At 33.9% G+C, this 10,896-nt stretch overlaps 2 protein-coding genes across 4 annotated transcripts in view; one reads left to right on the plus strand and one right to left on the minus strand.

Moving 5' to 3' along the window:
• LOAG_17187 (FAM38A protein) overlaps positions 1–7,404 on the plus strand; it is a gene marked incomplete at its 3' end in the record, with an annotated part of 24,622 nt that extends 17,218 nt beyond the window's left edge. The window contains exons 29-43 of one of the 3 annotated variants that reach the window (XM_020449848.1): positions 215–309; positions 755–974; positions 1,107–1,290; positions 1,362–1,520; positions 1,694–1,994; positions 2,356–2,514; positions 2,848–2,999; positions 3,134–3,336; positions 3,558–3,731; positions 5,712–5,824; positions 6,167–6,305; positions 6,424–6,582; positions 6,707–6,873; positions 7,047–7,221; positions 7,321–7,404. In XM_020449848.1, coding sequence (XP_020306557.1) covers positions 215–309; positions 755–974; positions 1,107–1,290; positions 1,362–1,520; positions 1,694–1,994; positions 2,356–2,514; positions 2,848–2,999; positions 3,134–3,336; positions 3,558–3,731; positions 5,712–5,824; positions 6,167–6,305; positions 6,424–6,582; positions 6,707–6,873; positions 7,047–7,221; positions 7,321–7,404 — 2,484 coding nt within the window. Of the gene's footprint in view, positions 1–214; positions 310–754; positions 975–1,106; positions 1,291–1,361; positions 1,521–1,693; positions 1,995–2,044; positions 2,221–2,355; positions 2,515–2,847; positions 3,000–3,133; positions 3,337–3,557; positions 3,732–4,389; positions 4,509–5,170; positions 5,416–5,711; positions 5,825–6,166; positions 6,306–6,423; positions 6,583–6,706; positions 6,874–7,046; positions 7,222–7,320 lie in introns of those variants that run through there. The other 2 variants (XM_020449849.1, XM_020449850.1) reach the window with 2 other exon arrangements.
• A 1,875-nt stretch (positions 7,405–9,279) lies between these two features.
• LOAG_17188 (hypothetical protein) overlaps positions 9,280–10,896 on the minus strand; it is a 3,770-nt gene continuing 2,153 nt past the window's right edge. Inside the window, exons 8-13 of the mRNA XM_020449851.1 lie at positions 10,738–10,822; positions 10,455–10,588; positions 10,186–10,364; positions 9,888–10,029; positions 9,548–9,693; positions 9,280–9,430 (exon numbers count right to left, since the gene is read on the minus strand). Coding sequence (XP_020306560.1) covers positions 9,298–9,430; positions 9,548–9,693; positions 9,888–10,029; positions 10,186–10,364; positions 10,455–10,588; positions 10,738–10,822 — 819 coding nt within the window. The 3' untranslated portion in view covers positions 9,280–9,297. The remainder of the gene's footprint in view (positions 9,431–9,547; positions 9,694–9,887; positions 10,030–10,185; positions 10,365–10,454; positions 10,589–10,737; positions 10,823–10,896) is intronic.

A 10,896-nucleotide genomic window follows, 5' to 3' on the forward strand; every position in this document is an offset into this window, starting at 1 on the left:
TCAAGAGATTTTGGCTTGAACAGCTGAGGTTTCCAAACTTCGGTTTTTCATCATAAGTATATATCATTATCAGGGGTTCACTAATGGGGAAAAAGCAAAGATTTCACTGGGCTGCATGAATTGCTTGGTGGAAATTTTCACCAGCTTCTATTATTTTTGATTGGTTTTTGCAGAAGTTCCGGTTTTTATCGTGAATTTCATGAGTTCATTTCAGCCATTGGTGGATGCTTCCAGATCAGTACTTGACGTTCGACAAGAGTTTAATCAACAAAATTTACGTTGTGTTACGAGCGAAAGAGACATTGAACGGTCATTTTGATTTTTGGTTGAAATTTTTCCATTTACGAAGTTATTCCGAGGATTGCTTAACCGATGATATTGTATACGACTTTAAATCCAGCCTTTTTTTTAACTCCCTTCATTTAAATCAGTCAGACAAAAAATTTTAAAAACAGTAATTTTAGTCGGTTTTTAGCTAGTACAGTTCAAGCGATAAGTACTGCTAGAGTAACATGCAAGTTACTTGATTTGCTTTTGTTGTATACGACTACACCTTCAGTTGTTGTACGCTGTGATTTGGCATAGCATGATATGATTTGAGATGTTCAGCCTTGACTTTCATTCCGTTGCGCCCTGGTACATATTGCGGTACGTAGTAAAGTTTTTTTTATACTGAGAGGGTAGACTGTCAGCAGGTACGCATTACACTTAAGCTTTCAACTGCTTCACATCGTGAAAGTACTTTTATTTCAAGATTGGAAGATGAAGTCGAGAATCACTGGCAACAGTGCAATGTGTTTTTGCGCTTCCTAAGTGCAATTGGATATTGCATTGCTGCTCATACCGATGTCATTTGTTACCTTCTGGCTATAATCAACCATGCTCGATGTGCTGGGATCATTTCATTACCACTACCTCTTCTCATTTTCTTCTGGGGTTCCTTAGCAAATCCTCGTCCGACAAAAATATTTTGGGTAGTTTTTTCTTGATTTTGTTTTTCCAGGTACATCCGATTTCTTCACATCTATGACCGCCTGCCCATGTTGATACTTAATTCAATAAAAACTGAAAATTCAACAAAATAGGCTTTTAATTGTAATTTTCAGATTGTAATGATAACTTATACAGAATTGATAGTAATAATTAAATTTATCGCGCAGTTTGGCTTCTTTTCATTTAACAGCACAGCGAATATTATCAGAGCTGCTAATTCTGTTGATTACCTACCTGGAATTTTGGGCATTCGGAAGACGGATTATTATGCTTTTTGGGATATCGCCTTACTCGTTGGTACACTTTAAATCCAGAGATTTTTTTTTTAAATCAACAGAACATTTCGATTAAAATTTTACTATTTTCAGCTCTCTTTTTCCATCGATATATGCTTCGAAGGTTGGGTTTATGGAAAGGGACGGATGTTATGTTTACAGCATCTATTCCGCCGGTACAAATAAGCAATACTACCAATACGAATTTGTCGGGTACATCTCAAACCGATGTATGTTTTTCCTTTATGGAACGTGGGATTTAGTTTTGTTGTTTCTGTGAGAAAAATAAAAACATAAATATCAAACACAAAACAGTTTCTCATCATATTCTTATCAACATTTTAAACTAATTTTAGGCTAATTTGAACACTGGATCAATGACAAAAAAAGTAAGTCCCATTATTTTCTTTTTCTCTGAATTGAAGAAGTGGATGAATTTCAATTTCCAAAAATATTCATTTACTCTTACCTCAATTTGAAAGTTACAGCTCCAATATACGTTAAACGCATCAAGCATTTTTTCAATATGCTTTTCGATCCACCAGTTCGATACATAAAAGATTTGTATCCGTTCATGTTCTTGATGGATGTATTGTGTTTCTTCGTAGTATCTTTTGGCTTTTCATCATTTGACTACGGTGGTACTGGAAGCGTTGTACGAGATATCAGTGTAATATTTTCGAAAACTTTTGGATTTTCGATTTTTTCGGTACATGCGGAATTTTGGTAGATTTACAATTGAACTGTTATTTATTTGATTTAAACATACCTTTCAGTCGAATCGCGTCCCAATAACGTTTGTAATAATGCTTATTGTAATATCACTGATGATTATCATTGACCGGGCCTTCTATCTTCAAAAAGCCGTAAAATGCAAATTTCTTTATCAATTAATCATTGTTATTTTCCTCCATGTTTGGATTTTCTTCATTCTACCGCAGTTAACTTACAAGTCAGTTGATTAAACATTGCCAGTTTGGTAGCTTCCAATTTTATTAGCTGATGTCACATTAACTGTATGATTCACCTCAGATTTCGTAATCCTTATTGAAATATTAATGTGTAGATTCCAATTAAAAATTTCCAGGCCTTCTTGGCTGAACAAAACTGCACAATTTCTGTATTTCATTAAATGCATATATCTTCTAATTTCCGCCTGGCAAATCCGTAATGGATATCCAACTTTGTGTGCGGGCAATCTTATAACACACGCCTACGGCATCGCGAATATGATATTCTTCAAATTGTAAGTTATTTTTGCAATCAAGCTGATGAGAAACCATTCAAATAGCCCATTTATCTGTGGTTTTGTGACTATATTCAGTGGTAAGACAGAAACTGTCACTGCTAGCTTTTTTGAATTCAACCACTTGTTGGGTTACTGGGTGATTTGAATCTTTTAGTGTCAAATGATCAAACGTCTGTCAGTTTGGCTTGCCCAAAACTTCCGGGAATAAGTCATATCATCCTTCTACATTACTCAAAGGTTACTGTTTTCTACAGTGGTAAAATGTAGGAATCATATGTAGGCGAGGCCTTAGGAAATTTTCTTGTGGTCGCTATAAAATATCGTTTCCAGGTTTATGGCCATTCCATTCTTGTTCGAATTACGGACGGTCACTGATTGGACTTGGGTTGACACTTCTATGCCGCTCTTTGACTTTTTTAACATGGAAAACTTTTATGCAGTTATTTACAATCTGAAATGTGCTAGAACTTATGAGAAGGCAAGTTATTAACATTATATAATATCCGCATATTGGGTCTTATATTATTTTCTCTTTTACGTAATTTAACATTTTATTTTTTTCTTAATAGCACTTTTTATGTCATTCCTTCGTTTATTTAGTTTGCCAAATATTCAGAAATTTCAAATTTCCAGAAATTTCCGACTCCAAGAGGTGTGGCCAAAGGTGTTGTAATCAAATACTTAATGGGCGTACCAGTAATATTGGGTCTTATTCTTTTTATTTGGCTGCCATTACTTTCATTTTCGCTGCTGAATAGGATTGGTATTGTGTTGCCACCAAATAATGTTATATTGACCATTGGGCTTGAAGGCTATCCCGTAAGACTTTATTGTAACTATTATAGAGGAATACGGGAATTTAATTCAAGAATATGTTTTTTAAGAAAGAATTAAGAGTGATAAACAATCTCTACGAATTATTACCTCCACTGTTAAGGGATTTGAATAGTTTAACACATGGTGAACTGTGAATTAAGATTGAGCATTAGCTTAGGAGGAGTTATTTGATTCGTATAACGCTAAAAAACTTTTAATTTTAGCCCATGTTTGCCATCGAATCTCAGGGTATGGAATTGGAATTCCTGACTGATGCTGAATATCTCAAACTAGAAAATGCCTTCTCTGAACACTTTACTTCCTCGGATACAGAGTCGATACTAAGGGCTCGTCATGCTGTTGCATTTGTCAGGGAATATAATCGGGAGAGCATTATGGTAAGCTGTATTTAATTTGGATTCAGTTTGCTTCTTCTGCGTATGATGCTTTCTTGAAACTGAAGTTTCTTTAACGATGCTGCTGTATTTCGTAAATACGGTCACATGTAACGAGATGTTTATTCAGTGCTTTTTACATATTGATAGCATTATAAAGAATGCATTTGTTTCATAAATCCATAAAAACGTTCGCAGGAAAACAAGAAGAAATCATTAATAATATATCACCTCAGTTGCACCAGTTCCACAACATACAGCATGTGTAGGCATTTACAGTATTCTAGTCTCACTTTTGCAATCTTCTAAAACAGATGCTTTGCTTTCGTGATCGCTTATGACCAGTAAGGGAGACCGCAGAAAAAAAAAACTTATCCTAGCTCCAGGGCCTTAAAGTATATACACCTTATAATGCTAGTTTTGATCGAAAATAACCTTTATTAGACTAGAAATGGTCCACATGAGTGTTTATGAAATAAGGCATCAAGGAAAAAACTTTTTATCACTGTAACACGCAATATTATGAAATCAAAAAAAAGTGGTCCATTTAAAAGTGGTATGTATTTCCAGCAAGTGATATAAGTGACTATGTTATCATGATGCAAGAATGAGTTTTTCGTCAGGGTAGTGTTCCCATCTTCTATGTTTTGTTGAATTTCAGGACGTATACAAAGAAGTTTAGAATGCTGATGCATTGGTTGTACTTTTCAGCACCTCTTAGAGAGAACATCTCATTTCCTTGCTTATATTTCTTGCTGAAAACGAGTGAAGGTATTCATCATACAGTAACTCAGCAGATATCTTTGTCCAACTTTTACTAAGACTTTTGAGCAAGTATTTGTTCTTTTAATGATAGTTCTTTAGAACCTCACATAACCCTTAAAAACTTTTAGTTGCGATATCTTTGAGAAAATCTACACAGAAAGGATTAATGTAATGCACTGGTATAATTTTTTCCTATAACTTTTCCCACTTTTCCTGTTTTTTTCCTTTTCTTTTTTTTTCATTCCTTTAACGATTATCAAGAAATTTGCTGACTTCTTGATGGTAAGACTCAAAAATAAAAAAAAAAAAGAAAAAATGATGAATTTGTGCTGCCTCAGCATAAATATGTTGCATTGTGCTATGCCATTATTGCGTACCATATAGCAGTTTAGTTGAAATATTAGTGGTCTTACAAGTGGTATTTATCATTACTAGAAAAGATGATCAGCATTGTACAACCATCTTGTTCTATAATATACATTTGTCACGTAAACAGTTTGTAAGAATGTTGTATTTTATAGGCATTGTATCCATGACATTGGAAATTTTTTGCAACTTTTTTTACCAGAATTTTATGAAACTTTTAGTCTCCCTCCTGCCAAGTCCATTAGAAAAATTTCGTAAAATTTCGACTGTTGACTTGTTCGACTAGTTTTCTTTTTTTTTACTTGTTACAGTACCAGAATACGACAGAATTGAAATTTCGTTGCTCTGAAAATACAGAGAAAGGATGTGTTTCCAGCTCATTCTCAGCTTCAGAATTACATCTCCCTGAATACGTTCTTTACCGTGGTGAATGTTGTAGCTGATCTGCATAAGAATATGTTATAAACAGTAAGGCAAATAACTATATTCAAGGTTGCATATGAATGTTTCCAAGATATACACAAAGCAGCGTAATTTCATCATTAAAATACATTCTGTTAGTGATTTTTTATTTGCCTTAGTAAACTTTTATTGAAACTGATTGTTATGCAGCCTGAGTTTGAAAAAATCTGCTGAGCAATAAATACTAGAAAAAAAAATAAGATTCGTCCTCTCCCGACGGAATTATCTGTGTGATGTGCAGACAAGAAATACTTTCAGTGTCTTAGGTGACTTTTGTATAAAACTGCATTTTTTAAGTTTCATTATGCTTAACTTGAAAATAACCAGAAGTATCATATTTTTCGTGACTTTTTAATCTTGGGAATTTCTCATCAAGCAATATGCTTTTAGAAAGTGCGTTTCCGCCCTGAATCACACGTACCATGGCTCATTTCAAGCGATGCATTGGTTGCTATGAAATATGAACTCAAAGAAGGAACAAAAAGACTAAATGCTGTCATCAAGTAATCTCTTGTGAACTTTGTCTTGTTCTGGGAATTCTGTAATCTTGAGTTGTATTTAATTAATTTGCCGGATCCATCTCAATAAATTCAATAATTAGTGAGGGAATAATTCGAAATTTTCTATGCATTAAGAAATGGGAAACTAAATGGCAAGTTTTTCAGATTAATTTGTTAACTTTTCTTTTTGCAATCTGGATTTTTTCTGGATCCGCTTTAGAGATTTGAATTCGAAACATATTTTTCTGCGAAGTATTTGCATTGATTTTTACATAATACGAATACTTTCGGAAGAAATTAGCCATGTATATTTATAGTCTATTACAAAAGTAATGTTTTTTCAAGGATTACGTGTGAACGCCCTAACAGTAAACATGCTGATTATCCCACACAACATCTCTATACATTAACCATTCCACTAACAGTAAATTCTACTGTACGAACTGAATTGGCCGAAATTATAGATGGTCAATACAATGGTAGTGTAAGTTTTAACAACTCTTTTATGGAACTCATAAACGAAAGCGTACATTGCTTTACACTTAATTTCTCCCTTTCATATTTTTAGAATTTCATAATTATGTTTTTATGCAAATTTATAGATGTTATTGGCAAATGCATGGCCACCATATGTAATTATGCCCAATGAAGGAAATGTGAAGCCGGCTTCTTCTTTGCTTCATGTGATTAGTGGGTCAAATCTTATGTTTTGGAAAGCATTTTCCAACATATCCATGAAACTAAAATCTGCTCACACTACGGTTAGTGCTTCATTCATCAAAATCATTCGTTGATGTTTTAAAAATCTTGAATGTAATCGAATAACGTCAGATTAAAGAGAGCACGAGAGTTTGGAGAATGTTAAAGATCATGTGTTTGTTTTAGGAAAATAAGATATGGAGCGCAGCATTGATTCAAGACAATGATACTGCTGCGCTTACGCTACCACTCGAACATATCAAATATGAAATTAGCCCGAAAAAGTATCTACAAATGGTTATATTCGTAGACCGTGTTTTTCCATCATTTGTTAGCAAATATGTCCAAGGAGGGTACGCAGTTTGAATTTTATCTTTTAAGATAGCAATGCATAATTGGCTTGTTTTGTTCCTACTGAAGTTGCGTTCCACCAAGTGATTAACATTTTCTATTTTTCCGCGCATTTAAGCATTTTTATTCTCAGCTAATATACCGCTGAAACCTCTTAAATTTACTCCTTTTTCAGTATTATCGCAATGTACCTAGCTGTAGTCATGTTAGTGGGACGTATGATACGGGGTCTTGTGATGAATGCTGGTTTGGGAGTTATGATTTCTGAAATCCCCAATCCGGATCATTTACTTAAAATATGTCTTGATATATATTTGGTTCGCGAAGCTAAGGATTTTGTCTTGGAACAGGTACTGTTTATTTTACTTATGGGTGTTATTACTTAAATTAACAAATTTCGAACTGTTATAAAATCCTATATTGCAGTTATTCTCTGTGGTATTTTTAAGGATTTATATGGCAGATTGATCTTTCTGTTTCGATCACCTGAAAACCTTATCAAATGGACTCGAGATAAAGTCAAAGCTGATTAATTTGGGGCGCTCGATTGGTCTTTTCTGGTTGCTAATCAAATATTATACGAATATGTAATATGTACATTGAAGCCAGTTATCCATGTGCAAAATTATAACAGTTGCCAATGAAAGTTCTTCATGTACTTTTTTCTTGAAGCGAACGATTTATTTAAATGTAATTCTGTAAACTCATCCATGACCGGAACTAAAAATTTAGTATTTCATGACTACAACAAAATTTTTCACTTCATTTTCGTCTCAAATAATTTTCTAAATTTTTCTTTTGGTTTGTTATTTATTGCTTTAAAACCATATCACAAATTTAACTTCATAATTTAACCTTTTCATAGTTTCCTGAAAAAGTTCTAAAAATTTTCGGTCAATTTGATTTGAGTCAACTAATCGTAATAATTAGAATGGTCACTAATTGTGTTATTTTCAGCCATAAAATTAATCCGTTTCGAACTGATTAATATATATCCATTTACTTTTGCTTCAGATTACTTTCTAAATTTACTTTGCTTTCTTTTCAAATCACTTTAGTTTCGAGATATTACAGGCATGCTTGTGCTTTAGATTAAATAAGTAAGCGGATTGATGCTATTTAAAGAGCAAAAACGTGGCGTATTTTGTAATTCTACTCATACGCTCGTTAAATAATGTCTTAATTTTTTTTGAATGTGTACATTTTTGAAATTTCATATACCTGCTAGAAATTTCCATGATTGCTTCAAGCTTTTGATGTTCAGTATTTTTTTTTTGGCTAGTATAAAATGCTGAATTGGTGAATATGAGATAGTTTATACTTTCAATTGAAATTATTGCTTTGTATCATTATCGCTGATGCTTATTTTTATGAAAAAAATTTGTGTGCACACTGTTCGTTCCTTACCTGTTTGTTTGACTTTTAAGCTCGCTCAGCAGAATTATTTTATCGTATAAAATATGTCTCCGGTTATTATTCTCATTGTTGTCTATGAAATACAAATCCGTCAATACTATGGTGGTTTTACTTGACATTTTGAGGATAGACTCCTTGATGGAAAGTTTATTCTTACAACCTAATAACTCATGTAGATTTGTGATCATAGTTTGGGATGCATTAACTTTATGGTTATCAATGAAGAAAGCTGCTGATTAAATAACTTAGTGCGGGACTCCGTACTTTGTGAAGAATTAAATTATAAGAAGGGTGTTAAGCTGCAAAGTAATGTTTCTGACATACAGGTAAGTTGTGGCGAGTTTGGTGAACATTCTATAAAATTTCAGAGCATGGATTTGGGTCGGACAGTTGGGATGCATAAGAAACTTTGGAATTTCGCGGAGTCTCGATTCTAGATCAGTATTCTCAAAGCCAATAGTCCCTTTGTTTGATGACTAGGAAATCTTGCATCAAAAGCACCTCTGTGGAAGCAGAGAGTAAAACATGTATCAAAAGCACCTCTGTGGAAGCAGAGAGTAAAACATGTATCAGTAAGTTCTCTTGGATACAGAGTGAGATGGCTATTGTGTAAGAGGTATCACCGCAGCTGGCAAGGGAGCATTTTTCAGAAGTTCTGATGCGCATCGGTCACTCGTGAAATTTGTTTTCCTGACTAGTTTTGTATGAGTAAGGCATATCCGGAAAAACTTTTAAATTTACGAAATAAGATATTTTTCATAACTGCGACAGTTTCCCAGCCAAATATACGGTTGTAGTTTGTTACTCGCCCGTTTGTTGTTTAAACTTATTGTTCTTACAAATGATCTCTAAACTTTCTGCTTAAATTGCGGTTTTTAATGTTTTTTTCTGACAAAATATTTCATTTCCGCATTCTTATGTCAAGTATTGTTTTATATTTTCTCATTATCTCGGGTATGATATTTGAATGTGTTTTAAAATTAGGGATATTTCTTCAGATTACGATTTTATTATTCAAGTAAGAATAAGCCACGAAATTTTACAGTAGGTAGGGACTGATTCCGAATCTTGAGAAGATTTCTCCTCGCTTCCTCAAACTTTGATAGTACTTTAAGGATATTCCAGTGAATTCGTGATTGCATTCTGAAATAATTTTTTCCTCACTTTGCCATTTCTTCTACTGCAGGTGTTTCTTGTCGAAAAAATTAAGTGCTTAATCAATGACTAGTTACATGACGTAATATTAAGCAAAGTGCTTACCCATCATGATGCATCAAGGTGGCATACTTCATTTTGTAAAAGAATTCGTGAGATATGAATTTTCGACTTTGCATGATACATTGTACATTAATTTTAAGAGTTCCAGAACTTGTTTTATCAAGTCCTATGCTAGATGCTATTGGACCCTGAAATTTTATTACTTGACTATATTTAGCACCTTTAAATTCAAGTTAATCTTTGCTTCTTAAAACTGATATATCTCGTTGAGTTTTTACTAGTATAGGTGAATTTTTTAGCCTTGCACGGACGGATCCTTTCGCCTATTATTTCCGCTTGCTTTTACTCTAGTCAAGTAAATGATAACAGATGATGGTCTTACTTCTTTGCACATCGTAGATTCACTCGCTAAATTTAATTCTGCTTGCTCGAAATCGGCCATTTCGGAGATGAAGTTTTCGAACAACATGCTTTTCCTGTCGTGTTTGCGCTGATATCGCCAACATTTGATGTCAAATTGATACCTGAAATAGTAGCTAGAAGATTCCGATTTAAAAGTTTGTCCAGAAACTGGGGATCAAAGAGTAGTTAGTTCTGACTTCTCTATCACATTTTCAGGGCTGGGTTGTACGGTAGTTGACACATGGTATTTATCAAAAGGTGACAAAACAAAAAATGACCTTCCGGGACGAGGAGGCAGCGTTAATTGACCAAAGCCATTTACGAAGAAGCGTCCCCAGTAATCTTCTCCGCATAGTCGGAAAATCATTCTGGGCCAATGAAAATTTTCGAAAAATTGCCTCTCCTCATTGATAGTCAATGTGACACAAACTGGCTGTGAAAATATGGCTACATCATCCTGAAATTAAGCGAATATTTTCGAAGATTACGTGATAGTTATAGACAGACGCTCTATAAGAGCCTGGAATGCACTGGTGATAAAAAACACCTTTCCTTGTGGACTTGAATCAATAATTGTTGACCATCTGTGCACTGAAGATAAATCAATTAGTGCACACTGCAAGGGGAGGTCGACTTTATACTCAATACATATACCGTCGTAGGGAAAGTTCACCGCTCTTTCTGCAACATATTCTCTTCAAGGCTTATTACATTTTTTTCACAAAAGCAAGTTTATTGAAAGGAATGACGAGTAAGACTGTATCGAGAACTTCTGCTAAGTGTATTTCTCAGATTAAAATTCTTGAACTTCAGAGTCCTCCCCTACTCACCAATATCGATAAGATAAACAAGTTTTGTAGTTTTTTCGGATGGAAAGTCGCTCACTGTGCTACTTGCTTCTTTTTCAAACCATAACTAAAAAATAGCAATCTTTTGGCGAAGTTCATACATGGCACGTTTATATATATATATATATATATATATATATA

The sequence above is a fragment of the Loa loa genome (assembly GCF_000183805.2).
Source record: "Loa loa unplaced genomic scaffold supercont3.48, whole genome shotgun sequence".
In the NCBI taxonomy this organism is placed as follows: Eukaryota; Metazoa; Nematoda; class Chromadorea; order Rhabditida; family Onchocercidae; genus Loa; species Loa loa.